Genomic DNA, 20,802 nt, shown 5'->3' with positions numbered 1-20,802 from the left:
CTATCATCACAAAGTCAGAAATATCAGGTGAAACATCAAATATTCCGAAGTTCATGTATAAATCAAAAATTGGAAATTTTGCCATGTTTGTTCAGTGATTCTTACTGTTTCCTCCTTACAATTTCCAATCATATCATTCCAATCTGTTTCAAAATTGGGGTCCTCTTTGACAATAGATGTGCTTGTCTGACCCACAGTACATTGCTCTTTCTGTTGCCACACTTGAAAATTTGCCAGCCTTGAATAATTTGTACTTCTAGCTACTTCTCAAAAAAACAGCAATTGTGAAGGTACATTCCAACTTGGTTGAAATCAGGCTACAGCTGAGTGCTAGCTTTCCTTCTACGTGGAGCTTTCTCCATACCCTTAGAGTCTCTCCCAGGCCTTCCTGACTCATTTGTTACCTGCCTATTTCTATAGATATCTGAGTTGCAACTCTTAGTTTGCTTTTTGATGTTGAACCAGTATTTGGACTTAATATTCTAACCAATTCATTAGAAGTTTACAGCTGTAACTAGGAGAAAAATTCTTTAAACAGGCAGACCTTGGAGATATTACAGGTTCAGTTCTGGACCATAGCAATAAAACAAATACCACAATAAAGCAAGACATAGGAATTTTTTTTGTTTCCCTGTGCATATAAAAGTTATGTTTACATAGCTGGGTGCGGTGGCTCAAACCTGTAATCCCAGCACTTTGGGACGTCAAGGCAAGTGGATCCTGAGTTCAGGAATTCAAGACCAGCCTGGCCAACATGGCAAAACCCCCTCTTTACTAAGAAAGACAAAAATAAGCCGGACACAGTGGTGTGCACCTATAATCCCAGCTACTCAGAAGTCTGAGACAGGAGAATTGCTTGAACCCAGGAGGCAGAAGTTGCAGTGAGTGGACCATTCGACCACCACTGCACTCCAGCCTGGGAGATGCAGTGAGACTCTGTCTCAAAAAAAAAATAAAAAAATAAAGTTACGTTTACCCTGTACTATAGTTTATTATGTGTGTCATCAGAGCCCTTAGCAAGTTGTCATCATCCTGCTTATGGAGGGTCTCACCTTGATGTTGATGGCTGCTGACCAATCAGGGTAGTGGCTGCTGAAGGTTGATGTCACTGTGGCAATTTCTGAAAATAAGACAATAATTAAACTTGCCTCATCACTAGTTTTTGTGCTTGTTTGTTTTTTAAGACAGGGTCTTGCTTTGTCATCCAAGCTGAAGTGCAGTGGCACGATTGCAACCTTGATCTCCCAGGCTCAAACAGTCTCTCACCTTAGCCTCTCAAATAGCCAGGACCATTGACGTGCACATCACCCACACCCAGCTGTAGAGTCTTTCATGAAAGATTTCTGTGTAGCAGTTTATTCTGTTTGATAGCATTTTACACACAGTAGAACTTCATTCAAAAATGCAGTCAGTCCTCTCTCAAACCCTACTTACTGCTTTGTGAACTATGTTTATTTAATATTCTAAGTCTGTTTTTGTCATTTTAACAATGTTTATAGCATCTTCACCAGGAATCATTTCCATCTCAAGAAACTACTTTCTGTGCTCATCCTTAGGAATCCTCATCTATTCAAGCTTTACCATGAGGTTGCAGCAATTCAGTCATGTCTTTTGGCTCCACTTTTAATTCTAGTTCTCTTACTATTTCCACAAAATCTGTAGTGACTTCCTCTGCTGAAGTCTCAAACCCCACAAAGTCATTCTGTGAGGGTTGGAATCAACTTCTTGCAAACTCCTGTTCATGTTGATATTTTGACCTCCCATGAATCACAGACATTCTTGAAGACATCTAGGATGGTGACTCCTTTCCAGAAAGTTTGAAGTTTACTTGGCCCATATCCCTCAGAGGAATCACTATATATGGCAGTTACAGCCTTGTGCAATTTATTTAAATAATAAGACTTGGAAGTTGAAATTACTTCATGGCCTGCAGAATGGATGTTGTGTTAGCAGGCATGAAAACAATCATCTCCTTGTACATCTCCATCGGAGTTCTTGGGTGATGAGGTGCTCTGTTAATGAGCAGTAACATTTTGAAAGGAATCCTTTTTTCTGAGCAATAGGTCTCGACAGTGGACTTAAAATATTTAGCAATCCATGCTGTCAACAGATATACTGTCATTCAGGCTTTGTTGTTACATTTAAAGAGTAAAGGCAGAGTAAGGTCCTTAGGATTTTCAGAATGATAAATGAGCACTGGCTTCAATTTAAAGTTACCAGCTGCATTGCCCCTAACAATAGAGTCAGCCTGACTTTTGAAGCTTTGAAGCCAGGCATTGACTTCTCTCTAACTATCAAAGTCCTAGATAGCATTGTCTTCCAATAAAAGGCTGTTTTGTATATATTGAAAATCTTTTGTTTAGCATAGCCACCTTCATCAGTGATCTTAGCTAGATCTTCTGGGTAATTTGCTGCAGCTTCTCCATCACCACTTGCAGCTTTACCTTTCACTTTTATATTATGGAGTCAGCTTCTTTCCTTAAGCCTCATGAACCAACCTCCCTTACCTCCAAACTTTTCTTCTGCAACTTTCTCACTTGTCTCAGCTTTGGCAGAATTGAAGAGAGTTAGGGCCTTGCCCTGAATTAAGCTTTGGACTTAAGGGAATGTTGTGGTTGGTTTGATCTTCTATCCAGACTATTCAAACTTTCTCCATATCAACAATAAGGCTGTTTCACTTTCTTATGTTTTGTGTGTTCACTGGAGTAACACTTGATGTCCTTTGAGAACTTTTCCTTGTCGTTCACAACTTGGCCAGCTGGTGCAAGAAGCCTCACCTTCAGCCTAGCCTTAGTCTCACTAAGCTTAATCATTTCTAGCTTTTGATTTAAAGTGACAGACACACAACTCTTCCTTTTACTTGAACAGAGGACACTGCAGGATTACTAATTGGCCTAAGTGCAATATTACTGTGTCTCAAGGAACGGCTGGTTAGTGCAGTGCTCAGAACACATAACATTTGTTTATTCAGTTTACCGTCTTTTATGGGCATGGTTTGTGGCTCCCCAAAAAAATTACAGTAGTAACATCAAAGATCACTGATCACCATAGCAGATATAGTAATAATGCAAACGTTTGAAATTGTGAGAATTGTCAAAATGTGACACAGAGACGCGAAGTGATAAAGTGCTGCCGGAAGAAAATGGCACCAATAGACTTGCTCAAAACAGGCTAACTACACACCTTCAAGTTGTAAAGCAGTATAATACATGTGAAACTCAGTGAAGCAAAGCACGATACAGTGAGATATGCTTTTACTTAAACCTTTGCTCTACAAGGAACCTAGCAGCATTCTTAAAATTTAATGTTTTGTTTACATTTGGAAGTGTGTTATTCATAGTAGCATATTTAAGATACTGTCTGTGAGACACAACAGCCAGTTCAGTAGAAATTAATCCTAAGGTGAAGCAAAAGTAGTTTAGGAGGAATGTGCTGTGTTTATGTACATCTTATTGATTAAGTCCACCCAAAAAAAATGAATGAATGAATGAATGCATACACACATTAGTAAAAGTTTGAAGTATTATGTTAGTACAAAAGATAATTAGCAGTTACATTTTTATTCCACTTCTCTTTTTTTGCTTTTTGTTTTGTTATGTTTTAAGACAAAGTCTTACTCTGTTACCCAGGCTGGACTGCAGTGGCACGATCTTGGCTCACTGCAACCTCCACCTCCCCAGTTCAAGCAGTCCTCCTGCTTCAGCCTTCAAGTAGCTGGGACTACAGGCACGTGTCACCATGGCCAGCTAATTTTTGTATTTTTAGCAAAGATGGGGTTTTGCCACGTTGGCCAGGTGGGTTTTGAATTCCTTGGCTCAAGTGATCTGCCTGCTTTAGCTCCCAAAGTTCTGTGGTTATATTTCTGAGCCACTGTACCCAGGCTTCATTTTCAAGTTTGATTTTGTGCTTCTTCAGAGCTGCTGGCCATATTCTTTGACAGGGGTGTTTCGTTAGTGTTGTCTTTGGCTACATTATTTTTCCTTCATAATAAGGAATGGTGGTTCAAACTATTGTAACTCAGAAAGGTGCATTTGACAAGAGGCAAAGTCCCACTGCTCCCTTTCCCCCTCCTCAAAACATTTCTCTGGCTCTCTTGCTATAGTTCCTACTCCCTCTCCTGTTCTTCTTCATTCATTTGCAATTTTAAAATATGCATTCATTAATTTATAAAAGCTATGTTTAGGATGTGGGAGCAGGTAGTGATGTCATTGATCAATAACCATGGCAAAAAATACATATATAGTGAGGAACACAGGAAAAGGGAGCAGAGACTAAAAAAAGGACTAGTTAGGGAGTTTGGCTGAGTGATAGCTAAGGTCTTCCTCGAGTAGAATTGTAAAACTATAGATCTGGAAGGGGGCAAAGAATACTAACTTTATGTAGCACTGTCCTATTGCATATAAACAAAATGAGGGTCCGGTAAATTGATTTGTCTTAAATGTGCAAGTCAGCAGCAGGTGCCCCAACCACCTCTTGCAAATTCTTTGCTCATAAGGTTGGATCTGTTTTCTCTATTACTAAATTTTTCCCACAAGAAAACATGTATAACATAATGTTACATATTAGATACTGTGTGTGAAAGTGTCTTGCACATTGTAAGTGGCAAATAAAAAAATCAGTTGACTCCGTTAGCTGACTAATTCTTCGCCTGGTAAAGTTCAGTCAGGGTTAGCAGCACATTTTGTATTCCTTATATAAGAGGCCTCTGAAGGCAGAATGGATTCATCTGTACCTAGCATAAAGCCTCCCTAGCCTCTAGAATGTGCTTACAAATGTTGATTACATGATGGATTATACATATTAATTGTACTTCAGACTATCTTTCAATAAGATAAGGACTTTAAAATTAATTTTCTAGTGTTAATTAATACGAATTTTTGCTGGGACATCTGTTCATGGTTAGATGGTTTTGCGATTGTGACTGGATTTGTAAGTACATCACAGCACAAGATTAATTGTCCAAGATACAGATTTCAGCTCTGTTTACGTGTTGACGAGATTCCAAAACTACATCTGATCATAGAAATGAAAAAATAAACCAAATTCAAGCATGTTCTGTCACCCTAAATAAGAGCTGAAAAAGATGAATGTTGGCAAAGCTGCTTATGAATATACACTCTCTAATATGGTGCTGTTTGAAGTTGGATATATGAAAACTGTCCAGCAGTTGTGGGAGAACACAGATAGATTAAAGGAAATCAATTTCTAGAAATTCATCTTCTGTGTATACTTCTTGAAATGAATCTACCTGTGAATTCTCTTGTGATCAAGGCTTCAGGCTATTTCTCCTTTTGCACCTCTGCTTAACAGTTGCCCTCTGCCAAACAATTGCCCTCTGCCACTTTAAAAAAAAAAAAAAAAAAAAAAAAGACAGCCCTCACCTATAACCTTATTTGGTACATTGCAAGGTGTAAAGACCGCCACAGGTGGGGAGGGGACAAACAAAGAGTCAATTCCAAATACTGGTTTTGGAGAAGTTTCCTAGAGTGAGAGATAGTGCGGTTTTTCAATATTATTTTAAGGCATAGAGAAGATAATAAAAGTTGAAGACCGTTACAAAGTATGTTGAGGTTTTTCTAACCATTTTGATATTCATCTAATAACTGGTTTTATCATTAATTTTTAACCAATGTTTTTTTCAAACATACTCTTTCTCTGATAACACTGCCAAAGTGGCGCATATTTTATTCTATGCTTAACAGTCTGCTTGATCTGAGTATCTGCATGAGAGCCAGCATAGCATTTGAAAGAGGGAATCATGGTTTGGATGGCGTCGTAATTCTTTCTGAGTACAAACTCCACTGCGGTCACTGTCAGTTTCACTGAAAGTGGAAGCTATGATATCCTCCATACTTCTCATAATGATTCAGGGACCACAGAGAAAAAAAATTAATTGGAGTTTAGAGATGATTGAACTGAAATACACGAACTCCATAAACTGTGCAAAATATGTTGGAGAAAGAGACTCATGGTTACACAATGCATGGTAATATAGAGAAGCTTCAGAGAGCCCTGTGTGGGCTGGCAATGACGGCGCTAAAGCCTTGAATAAAATTGCATTTTATCGTCTCTGAGAAGCAACCAAAAGTGTGGAACAAAGAATTACAAGTAAATTTAGACCAGAATACGTTTACTTCTGTAATTTAAGCAATTTCCTTTGCTTTCTCATTCTTAAAAATGATTATGTTCAAATTCAAAGAATCATTCTGTCCTGGCCAGTGTCAAGAAAGGTACATATGATTGTTATCTGGCTCCTGGGTTAAGTTACAAAAATTGCAGTTAGATAAAAGGTTGGTAAGCTGGCAAAGCAGTGACTTTTTTTTTTTTAACTAAGGCTTCCAATCAGAGTTACATGTGGAGCATTTAGAAATATTCATGCAGTTTCCTGATCCAAGGAGCTGATTTGGTAGATCTAGGACAGGGCACGATAATCAGTGTTTTAAAAAATTCCTCAGCTGATTTTCCTGTGCACTGTCACATCTTTAGATAAGACCACTGTGGTAAAAGACTATTTTAGTTAGGGACTGGCCCTGGAAATATTTCCAGAAATAAGCCTATGGGTTTATCATCACTCTTTGTTCAGATATCTGCCTTTCTCTTGTACCCTGGTGTATTGGTTTCCTCGGACTGCTATAACAAATTACCACAAACTTGGTGTCTTAAAAAACAGAAATTTATTCTCACAATTGTGGAGGCCAGAAACCTGAATCAGGATATCAACAGGGCTCTATACCCTCTGGAGGGTCCAGGGGAAAACCTCTTCCTCGCTGTTTCTAACCTCTGGTGGTCGCCAGCTTTCTTTGACTTATGTCGGTAACTCTGATTTCCATATTCCTCTTCATGTCGCCTTCTCTTCTGTCTTTCTTAAATCTCCTTCTGCCTTCTTCTATAAAGACGCTTGTGATTGCATTTAGAGCCCACCCACGTACGTTCCCCATCTCAAGTTCTTTAACTTAATCACATCTTTAAAGTTTTTGCCATATAAGGTAACATTCACAAGTTCTAGAGATTGGGACTTGGACATCTTTGGGGAGCCATTCTTCAGCCTTCCACAGTGTTGCTTCACTGTATGTATTCATATGGGCTGCCCTGGCATATTAAGGTCCATGTGGTAACTTTCCCCACTTATTTCTAACTACCAGTCCATAGCAGTGTTTCTCTACAAGCCCTGCCCTCTTGGGGCTAGCCCATATAACCCCTCACATAGCCAGTGATAAGTTATTTTTCTGAGCCATGTACTACTACACCTCCAGTTTTAGCCATTGTCTTAACAAATGCCTTTGGTCCTAAATGGACTGAGATTATAGGATCAGTGCAGCCAGCCCATCATCCTTACTGACAAAGGCACTTCAAGCATGTGTCCTAGCAACGGTGGCTCTTTAAAGCTCATCTTTTAAGAATAGAACATTACCAGATTATTTGAATATATTCTAAGAGAGGCACAAGTCTTACTATCTTTTCAAATGGGGTCTGACTTAGGCCAGGCATATAAGATTCTATAAGGTTTGGTCTTAGGAGGAGAGAATATAGTAGTTGATGTAAACATGAAGTGTATTTACTTGAGTCAGTGTTTGTGAAAAACAGCTATGGGATATAGAGAACAGTTAGTTAACATGAGATTTCATTCCCTCATCTATATAAGGAAACCATTGTTTCCTGATCTCTGATTTAAGTTCTGAAATCCATTTTGTTGGTTCTCCCCTTATCATCAGAAAGGAGAAACAGATGCTAGTGCAGATGCATTTTAGAGGAGATGGCAAGAAGAGGCTCATGAATGAAGACCCTTCTGAAGTTTGAGTTGATGAATATTCAATGGCATTAATTTGTTCTGTTGTTTAATTTTCTCTAGTAGTGCTGAATTAGTCACATACTAATTGGGGAGGCTGCGAAGTTCAGGAGATTATACTAGCAGCTAGGTCAGTGCTACCCCTCATTAATAATACCCACCTTCCCCCAAACCCCTAGTCCCCTTGGCTTCAGAAGTGGGCCCAGTCGTAGCACTGTATCTCCTAGCCACACAGATCTGTCCATGGGAAGGATAGGGACTCTCCTGGGACTTTTCATACTGGAGCTGGGAGAAAGAGCCAGTTTGCTGTTGTTGTTGTTGTTGGAGACAAGCTGGGAAAAGGTGTTGCTTGTTTTGGATGCATTTCTCGTGTAGCGGAGATACAAGGACTGGAGATGGTTGGGGTAGAAAGAGGAGAACTGAGAGGAGAGAATTAAGTTCCTGGATCCCTGAGGCTATTACATGCATATTTTTTGATGATCTGACTACATTAACTATTAGGTCTCCTTACCCTTAAGGTAGTGTTTAGGTATTTGACATTTAAAAGTAAAGGAAATCTTAACTAATCTTTAGGATTTTCATGTAGAGAAATCAGAGTAGAATTGATCAAGAGTTATATGGGTATAACCACAGCTACTTACAAGGCTAGGACAGGAGGATCCCTTGAGCCCAGGATTTTGAGGCTGCAGTGAGCTATGACTACACCACTGTACTCCAGCCTGGGAGATCAAGCAAGACTCTTTCTCAAAAAGAAAAAAAAACAGAATTACATAGTATCTATTAATATTTTCATGTACAACAGCAGAACAAAGAAGTTGAAGATATTAACTAGACTGGTTGAAGTGAGAGGCCATGGCGTCTAGGCTGCATGAGAAAGGAATTAATGACTGTCAGGCTAGAGATAAAAAAGAATCGAGGGAATTCAATTCTTAACTAGGCTGAGTAGATAAAAAGATGGGAAGTTGTGTTGAGAGTATATGTAAGTCTTGGATGCATTTGTAAAGTGTCTTCCTTTTATTAAGAAAAGTAATGGATCATGATAAAGCACTACAAAGAATCAGGAAGATTCCTTTGCAATTTTGCTATTGAAAAGAAGAGGGACGACATCCACTGTTTGGATTTGGCATGCTGTGATTAAAAAAAAAATCTATTCTATATTATTTACAAGGAGAGAGGACTTGACCTACAACACTGAGAGTCTGTGGAATTCAGCAAGATGCTTTATAATAGATTATCTTCATGAGATATCTAGCTGATTGAATAGCAATAATTTTTCAACTTAGAATTTCACTTCTCTTTAAGCAAAATATTCTTGAGGGCAAAAGTATTTGAAAAAAAAATGTGCTAGAACAGAAATGAATGTATTAGAAAATTTTTAAATGTTTAGATGTCATTTAAACTGTCTACTTTTATGAACAGATTTTTTAAAAAATGTTTACCACATTGTGAATTACTCTGGGTAATATTGAGTATGATAGTAGTATCTAAAGAACCTTTAATGTCTGTCTCTTTTCATTTGTAGTTTCTCGGCCCACTGTTACTTATGGGTTCAAAATGGTTCATGCAAGTAATATAATTCATTTAAAAGGCATTTATCCAGGAAAAGTCCTACTGAGACTTGAGTTAGTTTTTAACTTTTTGTGCTTCCATAGGTGTTCAGCCTCATGAGACATTAACTGTATTATAGATTGTAGTTCTTCAGTAAACTTGAGTTCTTCAAAACGAATATTCAATTTATAGCATGGTCTTTGTGCCTCAGTGTACTCCATATTTTAATTGTATGTTATATCATTTTTGTGTTGGAGAATACATATCGTGTCCTGAAAAATACAAAATGTGACCTGGTTTTTATTAGCTACTATAATTCCTCAATAGTTGAATTGACTATTACAGCCACAATGGAGAACTTTCATGAAGTTTGTCAAGATAGTGGCTAAGAATACATGTATTGAATCATAAATAATATCAAATCTGCAACTTAAATAAATTTGTACTGAATTTGGAAGTATTTTTCTGAAAGTGAATGCACTATTGGTGTGTGGTGTTTGCTTACACACATATAAACATTTGGATGAGACAATGTTAAGGGGCAAATGATAGAAATATAAGGTAGTTCTCTTGCTCTGCTGTGCTGCTTGGACATCTTTCTGAACCTGCCTTTTCTTGTTTGAAAGATAAGAGGTTGGATGACATGTGATCCCCCTTTTTCCTGTCTCAGAGTAAATGAGTAAGTGAGGTCTTTGCTAAGCCTTCAAGTTCTAATTGATTTAAGTCATTCTTTGAGGAAAAACGTTCCAGTATCATCATAATACAGTTACTCTTTTGTTCAATACATTTTGCTATCGTGGTTTTATATCTTAGAAATGCATTTGTGTGTTCCCTGTAACATTTTATTTAAAATGTAAAAGTAAAGCCAGACACTGTGGCATGTGCCTGTAGTCCCAGCTGTTGAGGAAGCTGAGGCAGGAGGATCACTTGGACCCTGGAGTTTGAGGCTGTGGTGCGCTATCATCACAACTGTGAATAGTCACTCCACTGCAGCCTGGGCAATGTAGCAAGACCCTGTCTCTTTAAAAAAATGTTTCTTGGTAGTTGGTATAGTGGAACAAGCTGACTACAAGGGCCTTTGTTAATGCTAGAGCTGAGAGAATCAGGGAGGCAGTCTTGTGCTGATTTAACTATACCATTATTGTTACCAAAGGTCTAAAGAAGCTTTCTATCCAGTCTACCATGACCATACACACACCTCAGTGTAATACGTGACTGTAAGGCAGAATTAGAGTGCTACAGTTATAATAAAAACTAAAGTCAGTAGTGTAGAAACTCAAAAACTATTCTAAGATGCTTTTCCATTCTGGCTTTAGTCCCCCTACCATGTATCTTACTCTTTAAATTGCCATGAAAACAATTATATTTCTCCTATTAATTAAGAAACGGTGGGGGGGAATATGGCCACGCATGGTGGCTCACGCCTGTAATCCCAGCACTTTAGGAGGCTGAGGTGAGCGGATCACCTGAGGTCAGGAGTTCAAGACCAGCCTGGCCAACGTGGTAAAACCCTGTCTCTACTAAAAATACAAAAATTAGCCAGGTGTGGTGGTGCACGCCTGTAATCCCAGCTACTTGGGAGGCTGAGGCAAGAGAATCACTTGAACCCAGGAGGCAGAGGTTGCGGTGAGCCAAGATCACACCATTGCACTCCAGCCTGGGTGACAGAGTGAGCCTCTGTTTCAAAAACAAAAAAAGAAAAAGGTATGAGTACTCCACTGTCCAACTGAGTGAAACTACAAGACCATATTTTCAATATGAGAAATGGCGTGCATAGTCTAATTTTAATCGCATTGTAATATTTTACTGTAGTGAAATGCAGTACGGCACTGTGCCTTATTGATAACAGTTTTACTTTGTGAAAGTCTGTTTCATGAAATGCTGTTCACCCAACGTTCATTTGCCTCCCCATGTATTCCTCACCTTTCTAAAACCAAGATGACTGAGAAGAGGGGCTTCCTGCCCACCCTGTTGGGAAGGAATTGCTTGGTCATTTACTGAATTCAGAAAGTGGAACAGAATGGAAAGAATAATTTGATCTCGTTTTCTCTCTTTACAGGCTCTGTATAACTCAATCAAGAATGAGAAGCTTGAATGGGCAGTGTAAGTATGCTGGACGTCAGCCTTTTAATAATGAACTACTCACTTTTTTCCTACTGTCTTTCTTTATGCCTTAGAAGTGATCTTAGAGAAGGATTAAATATGCATTGCCAATTGTCATTTTACACCACATGTCTTACCTACTTTGGTTTTATACAAGTAAACCCAGATATAAGTAGGGCGTACTTTGGTTTTGTACAGGTAAACCCAATACTTTCTTACAGGTAAACCCAGAGTATCTTGCGGTTTTTGGGTCCTCATTGTGTTCCTATTCTGCTTTTAAAATGGTTGCTATACTTGTAGGTAATTAATTAGCTTTTTATCTTTTAAAAATAACATTCTAAAAGGAAAATCTGCTGATGAATAACTTGTTTTCCAAAAATTAATACAAATGTTTTTGGTATCATCTACTTACTTCAATTCTTTCCTTCCTATTATCATAGATCATGGTTTTCAAGGTCTGTTTCCTGTGATACTAATCATACTAGGTCATTAATAAATATTAAGCACAAAACAACAGCAACAAAAAAAGGTTCTGTGAATAGAATAAGCTAGGGAGATGAGGGATTGAATAAAGCTAATTTTATTTTTAACTGCAGAACTTCTAGGAGCTTATCCAATGCCAATGTGTGTTATCAGTCCCCAAGAGACAAATAGAACGTGTACTATTTCATGACTCTCTTTGACAGCAGAATGTAAGGTTTCAAGGTACATACTTTGGGAAATATATTAAAGATGAGTTACATCTAAGTCTATGTAGAATAATAACACTCTTGTTAAAATTTTGCTAATCAATATAACAGTTCAGAATTTTAGTTTTTTTAAAATTATTATGGAAAAATATGAAATTTTTAGTCACATTACTAGAATTTAGGTCAAAATGTGTTGTTTTTTTTGTAATTAAAACTTCATGGATTTTACTTTTGGTTTTTACTATGTATTCATAATTATTGTTTTACCACATGACCTAACATAGCATTCTGCAATGAACTCAGGTTTATAGAATCATAACTTGGGAGATAAATCTTGTTCTATCAGCAGCATGCTGGGGGAACGCAGGTTAGTAGTTGACTATGTATTACGTATAATGCACGGGAATTAGTTTTTAAAATATTAGCACCATTTGTATTGCTTCCATTCACTGTAGAGTCATATGATACCATTTCAAGTTAGGGAGTCAAAAGTTAAGACTTTAATATTTGCATATATATCTGTGTGTGTGTGTGTGTGTGTGTGTGTGTGTGTATATATATATATATATATATAATAGCTTATGTGTTTGTATGTATATACATGATGAGACTCATTTAAAGACAGCATGTAGGGCTGGGCACGGTGGCTCAAGCCTGTAATCCCAGCACTTTGGGAGGCCGAGGCGGGTGGATCACGAGGTCAAGAGATTGAGACCATCCTGGTCAACATGGTGAAACCCTGTCTCTACTAAAAATACAAAAAATTCGCTGGGCTTGGTGGTGCGTGCCTGTAATCCCAGCTACTCAGGAGGCTGAGGCAGGAGAATTGCCTGAACCCAGGAGGCGGAGGTTGCAGTGAGCCGAGATCGCGCCATTGCACTCTAGCCTGGGTAACATGAGTGAAACTCTGTCTCAAAAAAAAAAAAAAAAAAAAAAAAAAAAAAAAAAAAAAAAAAAAAAAAAAAAAAAAAAAAAAAAGACAGCATGTAATTTCAAGGAAAACTGATTATTAAGAATTCATGGTCTACTATTGAAAGTGATTATTCTTGTTTGGGCTTATTTCTCATTAACAAAAGTGAGTTTTATAGAAAAAAAATTGTCAATGATATAGTCAGAATCTTGCTGAAATGCAAAAAGGACATCCTGACATTTGCAGAATATGCAGTCTAGAGAAAATAAATTTTAAAAAAAGCATCATTATATTCACTCTGGGAGAGAGACTACACTGAAGATTCTTTTATGAAGTTATTTTACAAAACAAATGCATATACTCTTGAGGACCTGTTTTCTAAATCTAAGTTTTTTTGAATTTATTACAGCAGGTTTTATTTATTCATTTATGAGTAGTCGGAGTTTGATGGAAGAAAGCTCTAATCTTGTGTGTTATCCAAGAGTGGAGGGTGGGAGTTTTCCCAGCAACTGGCTTCTTCTGTGGTCGTCTTGAGAAATTAGCAGACCATCTTATTCAGAAGCCTGTATTTCAGAGTCTGATAAATTTTGGTGTGAATTACAGCTTTTTCATGTAGTAACTGGTTCACTGACCAAGTTAACCTCTAGCCCTCAGTTTTTTCTTTTGCAAGAGTGAGCAGTTATTGAGCCTCATGTAACCTTCAGGGTGACGCTGTGAAATGTTTGAAAACACTGAACATAATAAAGCAAGTTGTTCTTCAGTTGACACTTGATGCTGTAGCTTTTAAAGCCCCAATTTTCTTTTTGCTGTTGTTGTTTCTTTCTTTGTCTCTCTTGTTCATATGTATATACATATACTACATTTTTATACTTTATCAAGAATTAGGAGAAGACACTATAGTGGTTATCATATAATTAACTTTCTGTCTTCACCTATAAAATGAAAGAATTGGATGAAATGACCACAAGTATTTTTTGAGTTCTAATATTCTATAAATTTCTTATTTTTACTATATACCAATGTTTCCTCCTGTGGAAGAAGTACTGCACTATCAAGCAGATATAAAACAAAGGGCTTAGGGGTCAACTAAGTATTGGAGTAAATACTAGCTCAAACAAAATTAAACAGATTTCTCTGTTACCAGCCTGTTCAATCGATGTACATCTTGGATTTCTGCAGGAAAAATTTGAATTTAAAAATCTGTACATCTTGAATTTCTGTAGGAGATAAAGGGCCAGTACCCCAATTTATTAAATCACTGAGTCTTTTTTTAGTCTTAAAGTGCCTTTTAACATCTACTAAAACTGGTGGGGTTTTTTTAGAACACACTTCACAGAACACTGACATATATTAATGTATGTGATCCTTTAGAAAAGGAACTAACTGGCTGGGCATGGTAGCTTATGCCTGTAATCCCAACACTTTGAGAGGCTGAGGCAGGTGGATCACTTGAGGTCAGGAGTTTGAGACCAGCCTGGCCAACATGGTGAATCCCATCTCTGACAAAAATTAGCTGGGCATGGTGGCACAGGCTTGTAATCCCAGCTACTCAGGAGGCTGAGGCAGAAGAATTGCTTGAACCCAGGAAGCGGAGGTTGCAGTGAGCCGAGATCACACCACTGCACTCTAGCCTGGGTGACAGAATGAGACTTAGTCTCAAAAAAACAACAAAAAAAAGAAGGTTTTTCCTTGACAAATGCATATGTACATGGATATAATTATTTATAACACTGTGTTCTCCCAGTTCTCCCATACCTCTCTAACTACACTTTCTCTGACCCATTTTCTTCGTTATCATCCGTCAGTGTTAGATACACAGTTATAATTGTCTTCTTCCTATGTAGTTTCCTCCTCAGCAATCTAAATTCACTCTTAAAACTTGTTCTTCCATTTCTGTAAAAATTCTTCATATATATATGTATGTATGTGTATATATATATATATATATATATATATATATGGCTGACCTCTTTCCCAAGTTTCAATTCAATGTTTGCATTTTCCTGCAAGATGTTTCTGCTGGCGCTAAGCACTCATCGTCTGTCTCCAGATTTTGTCATGTGTGCTCCATTTCTATTAATGACACCAGCATTTCCGGCTTACCTGGATTTTAGCCTTTACATCATCTTTGACACCCTCCCACGTCACCACTTCCAACCCCCGCAAAAATGGCTCCAAACAGCATCTTTCCTCTTCACTCCTGCCCGTTTTTTTTTTTTCCAGGCACTGTTTGCCTCCTTAGCAAGGGCTACCATCTCTAGACTTTCCTGAACTTGAACCTCTGTGATACTCCCTGTGCTGTAAAGCTTTAATTAGGTCCTTCACATTCTGCCAATAATTGATTTTGTTCTCCATTCTTGTCTACACATAGCCCCTATTTCAACTAGGCTCCACTAGGTTCAGCCAGCTGTGCTAGTCCCATGGCTGCCTCCCTTTTTGCCAGTGTTCATGAAGTCACCTCTGCTAGGAACATGTTTCCCATAATCTTTTTATGTTCAAAGCCTACCATCTTTACACCCCAGCTCCTATTCCATCTGTTTTTTTGAATTCTTTCCTGATCTTGCCAAACCAGAAGTATGATCTCAGCCTTAAGCTTCCATTTTACTTTATCTGATAACACCAGCAGTTTCTGTACCCCATTATGGTTATTCGTAGTAATGTACCATTAGATTGTAAGCCCTTTTAGGAAATGATACATGTCTGGATTTGTCCCTTTATCTCTTCCTTTGCTAATCATAGTGTTTATATATAATGAAGACTCCATAAAAGGCTATAGAAAAAATGTTAATGGTAATGCAAGGAACCACATTTCTTAAAAGATAAGCCTACAAGTGTGTAGTTTAGAAAATAGTTATAGGAAAGATGGTGATCCTGCAAAATTTGTAGGATAATGCATACAGGACTTGCACAGGAGGCATCTTGAAGTAGACATAAGGACCTTATAGGAAATCACAATAGATTTATTGAATGTTTATAACTGTTATAAACCTTACCGGTTTTTATGTCATTGGTTTTCTGACTGGATTCAATGTAACCTTAGATTACAGGGAGATGTCTTGGGGCCTTGCCTGGGGATGTGAGTGAGGAGAAAGAGGAATATCAATGGGGACCCAGTTTGGCATCCCATAAGCATCATGTCTAGTTCAACTGATCAAAATAGCTCTACTTTTGTCTTCTTTGAATGTATGTTTAGGGTCCCATTTAATATTTTTAAGGTATATGTTCTTAAAATTTTTTTTGAAAGGTACTTATCTAGTCCAATGTTCTTACTTTGTATGTGAGGAAAATTAAATCAAAAAGTGTTCATCAATAGGTCCAGAGTCCAGTATAGTAGAAAGGCCAGGATTTTCCCCAGCTGTTATGACTTTCTATGGCAGCACCATGCTACCTGGCATCTCTGCAGCCCCAGAGTCATGAAGTCTTTGAAGAGCAGGGATTAAGACTGAATATTTCTATGCCAAATGTTGATACAGTGCACATTATGAGAATTTTATATCAATTTGCTAGTCTCATTAAATGCTCATAGAATTACTAGAGTTTTTCCTTTAAGTAAGTAAGTAGCAAGGATCATTTATTCATTCATCTATTCCATAATCTCTAAGCAGCTGCTTCTGTGCCTGGCCAAGTGCTGAGCCCTAGATACAAATATGAATACGACACAGATCTTTGCCTAATGAGAATATATCATGAGATTTAGGGGAGTGAGAGGACTGTACAAAGATGAAAATACAAAAATTGTAATGAAGAGTACGGCAAGTCAAATTGACTTGTGGAAGGTCTCAGCTACCTCATACAGGACTGTGACCATTGGTCTTCCCTAGTTCCCTTGCTCAATTGTTTATTTTTCATGAAGCATCCATTTGCTGAACTATTTGCACCATGTAGCTTGCTGATAATTTGTGGAGAACAAAGTATACAAGACATTAAAGCATTTTTCTTGGCTTCAGAAAATTTCTAGTCTAAGTGATAAACAAAATGAGTAATTACTTTTTCCAATTGGGATGGCATAGGATGAGGTTAGTTGAGGTGAATATGGGAGTTTATATCTTACGCCGGAATTGTTTAAAATGTAGCTGCATTAGGATCTTCAGAAAATATAACAATTAACACAGATAGGACAATTTTAAAAGTTCAGTATTGTCCAATAGGAAAAGTAATGTTCCTCTCTTCCATCCTTTTGACTTTCATGTTTATTACTGCTTTGTACAACAGTATTTACAAATTGTAAGAAATCTCCCTGTTTTAGTCTGTTCTCACACTGCTATAAAGCAATACCTAAGACTGGGTAATTCATAAAGAAAAGAGGTTTAATTGGCTCACAGACTGCAGGCTATGCAGGAAGTATGATGCCAACATCTGCTTGGCTTCTGGAGAAGCCTCAGGAAACTTTCAATCATGGCAGAAGCTAAAGGGGGAGTCAGCACTTCACATGGCCAGAGCTGGGTGGGGTGGGGTTGCAACACACTTTCAGACAACCAGAGCTCACAATAACTTACTCACTACCATGAGAACAGCACCAAAGGGGAAAATCTGCCCCCATGATCCAGTCACTTACTGCCAGATCCCACCTCCAACAGTGGGGATTACAGTTCAACTTTATATTTGTGTGGGAACAGAGATTCAAACCATATTATCCCATCCCTGTCCCTCCCAAATCTCATGTCCTTCTCACATTGCAAAATGCAATCATGCCTTCCCAACAGTCCCTCAAAGTCTTAACTCACTCCAGCATTAACTCAGAGTCTTACCTGAGAGAAGGCTAGTTCCTTGTGCCTATGAGTCTGTAAAATTAAAAACAAATTTGTTACTCCCAGGATACAATGGGAGTATGGACATTGGCTAAATATTCCCATTCTAAGATGAAGAAAGCAGTCAAAAGAAAGGGACTACAGGTCCTGTGCAAGTCCAGAGCCCCAGCAGGGCAGTCATTAAATCTTAACACTATAATAATAGGCTTTGACTCCATTTGTTAAATTCAGGGCACAGTGGTATGAGGAGTGGGTTCCCATGGCCTTGAGCAGCTCTGCCCCTGTGGCTTTTCCAGAGTTCAGCCCCTGCAGTTGCTCTCATGGGCTGGTGTTGAGTACCTATGGTTTTTCCAGGTGCAGGGTGCAAACTTCTGAGTGTTCTACCATTCTGGGATTTGGAGGACAGTGGCCCTCTTCTCACAGCTCCACTAAGCAGTGACCCAGTGGGGACTCTTTGTGGGGGCTCCAACCCTGCATTTCCCTTCTGTACTGCCCTAGTAGAGGTTCTCCATGAGATTTCTACCCCACAACAGGTGTTTGTCTGGACATCCAGGCTTTTCCATACATTCTCTGAAATCTAGGCAGAGGCTCCCAAGCCTTAACTCTTGCACTCTGCATACCCACAGGCTTAACACTACATGGAAGCCACCAAGGCTTATGGCTTACACCCTCTGGAGTGGTGGGTTGCACTGTATCTTAGCCCTTTTAGCCACAGCCGTGGCTAGAGTGGCTAGGATGCAGGGAGTAGCGTAGGGCAGTAAAACTGTCCTGGGACTGGTCCATGAAACCATTCTTCTCTCCTAGGCCTTTGGGCCTGTGATGGGAGGGGCTGCTGGGAAGGTCTCTGAAATGCCTTTGAGGGGTTTTCCCTGTTTTCTTGCCATGAGCACTTGCCTGCCTTTTAGTTATGCAAATTTCTTCAACCTGGTAGAAATTTTCACATGGCCAGGCTGCAAATTTTCCACACTTTTAGATAAGTTCCGTTTTATGTCATTTATTTGCTTGTACCTACGAACATAGGTTGTTAGAAGCAGCCACGTCACTCCTTGAATGCTGTGCTGCTTAGCAATTTCTTCTGCTGAATACCCTAAATCATCACTCTCAAGTTCAAGCTCCACAGGTCCCTAGGCCAGGGATGCAGTGTCTCCAGGGTCTTTGCTAACACATAACGAAAGTAACCTTTGCTTTAGTTCCCAGTAAGTTCCTCATTTCCATCTGATACCTCCTCAACCTGGTCTTCATTGTCCATATCACTATGAGCATTTTGGTCACAACAATTTAACAAATCTCTAGGAAGTTTCAAACTTTCCCTCATCTTCCTTTCATCTTGTGGGCCATTCACATTCTTCCAACCTCTGCCCATTACCCAGTTCCCTAAGTTGTTCCACATTTTCAGGTATTGTTATAGCAGTGTTCCACTTCTTGGTACCAATTTTTCTGAATTCGTTTCTTCTGGCACTGTCATAAAGGAATACCTGAGACTGGGTAATTTATTTAAAAAGAGAATTTAATTGGTTAATGGTTCTGCAGGCTATACAGGAAGCATAGTGCTGGCATCTGCTTAGCTTCTAGGGAGGCCTCAGGAAACTTGCAATCATGGCAGAAGACAAAGGGGGAGCTGGCACTTCACATAGCCAGAACAAGAGGAAGAGAAAGAGAGAGGGCAGGTGCTCAACACTTTCAGACAACCAGATCTCATGATAACTCATTCACTCAGTATCATGAGAATAGCACCAGAGAGGGTAATGCCATTATGATCCAGTCACCTCCCACCAGGTCCCACCTCCAACATTGGGGATTACAATTTGACACGAGATCTAAGCAGGGACACAGATCCAAACCATATCACTCCCCTATCCTAGTTTAAAAAATATATATTCATGTATTCCCTCATTTTGATAAGGTCAGCAAAAAAAAAACAAAACAAACAAACAAAAAAAAAACAGTTTTAAATAACAAACTGCTGGGTTCCCCTGTACTCATATTCCCTTAGTGTTTTAGTTACAGCAGCATCAGCCTTACTTGTCATTTAGCACATTTGTTCTTTTTAACTCTGGATAAGCATTTTACAACTTTGCATCGTGGCATACTATTTGCTGCAGGTTCATATTGCCCTACAACTCATTTTATAACAAGAACATTTTAAAGCATTTGCCATATTTTCTAATAAGTGAAACTATTTCCTGTTTGCCCTCATGTATTAAATTGTTCTGGTTAGGTGGGTAGGGTGGTAGCACATTGATAAGTTTCTGTCTAGTCATGTGTTATGATATGATAAAATGTGGTTTTAAATACCAACAGTTCGTAGTTTGGCTTATCATTTCCTTGTTGTGAATTTAAATCATGACTGGTCTTTTCAGGAAATCAGTGCTGTCTCTTTGTTGGCTGATTTGCTGAAATTAGGAAGTAGAGAAAACTTTCCAAAGATTTCCTCCCACTTCTTTGCCGTTATGTTTAACACTGCCTATGAATGTGTGACTGTGTGCATGTACATCTCTGTGTGTATTCTTGGGGGATGATAGAGGCAATGGGATTACTATTACCTGTTCTTTTCTGTGGGTACCTTAATTCTTCATTCAGTCCAAGGGCCTAAATCTGAAATTGGTAACTGCTTATTAAGTATCTTTGCTTTGTGAACTCTCAAGAAAACTCTTTTTCCAAGAAAAGAATCCTTCTAGAGTTCTTTTACTTTCATTATTTGATTTCCTTTTTATATTTTACTTAACTCAGCATTGATTCTCATTTCATTTTAGGTAAAATACATATTAATTAAAATGTAATCTTAGTTGTTTTTCTATGGGAGATGGTAATCTCATAAGGACAAATAGTTTTACTTTCACCCAAGAGTTTTTCTATTAATTTAGGCTGATAAATTTAATAGACTATGTTGCCTTTCATTTAAGTTTTTCATCTTTTTCTTTTGTAATTCTTCATTTTGTTCATTTGCCAACATTAGAATCAGCCATGAAGAAAGTTGAAATTCCTTGTGTGTACTTTTTAGAATTGAACTTACATCCT

General features: G+C 38.3%; 1 protein-coding gene across 3 annotated transcripts in view; it reads left to right on the top strand.

Moving 5' to 3' along the window:
• Positions 1–20,802, top strand: part of PSD3 (pleckstrin and Sec7 domain containing 3) — a 453,958-nt gene that overhangs the window by 325,016 nt on the left and 108,140 nt on the right. For all 3 annotated transcript variants that reach the window (XM_017539685.2, XM_017539686.2, XM_017539687.2), the window contains one exon: positions 11,394–11,437. In XM_017539685.2, the coding sequence (XP_017395174.1) occupies positions 11,394–11,437 (44 nt within the window). The remainder of the gene's footprint in view (positions 1–11,393; positions 11,438–20,802) is intronic.

Source organism: Cebus imitator, unplaced genomic scaffold (assembly GCF_001604975.1).
Source record: "Cebus imitator isolate Cc_AM_T3 unplaced genomic scaffold, Cebus_imitator-1.0 Scaffold120, whole genome shotgun sequence".
Lineage (NCBI taxonomy): Eukaryota > Metazoa > Chordata > Mammalia > Primates > Cebidae > Cebus > Cebus imitator.
This window is presented reverse-complemented; position numbering and strand designations above follow the sequence as displayed.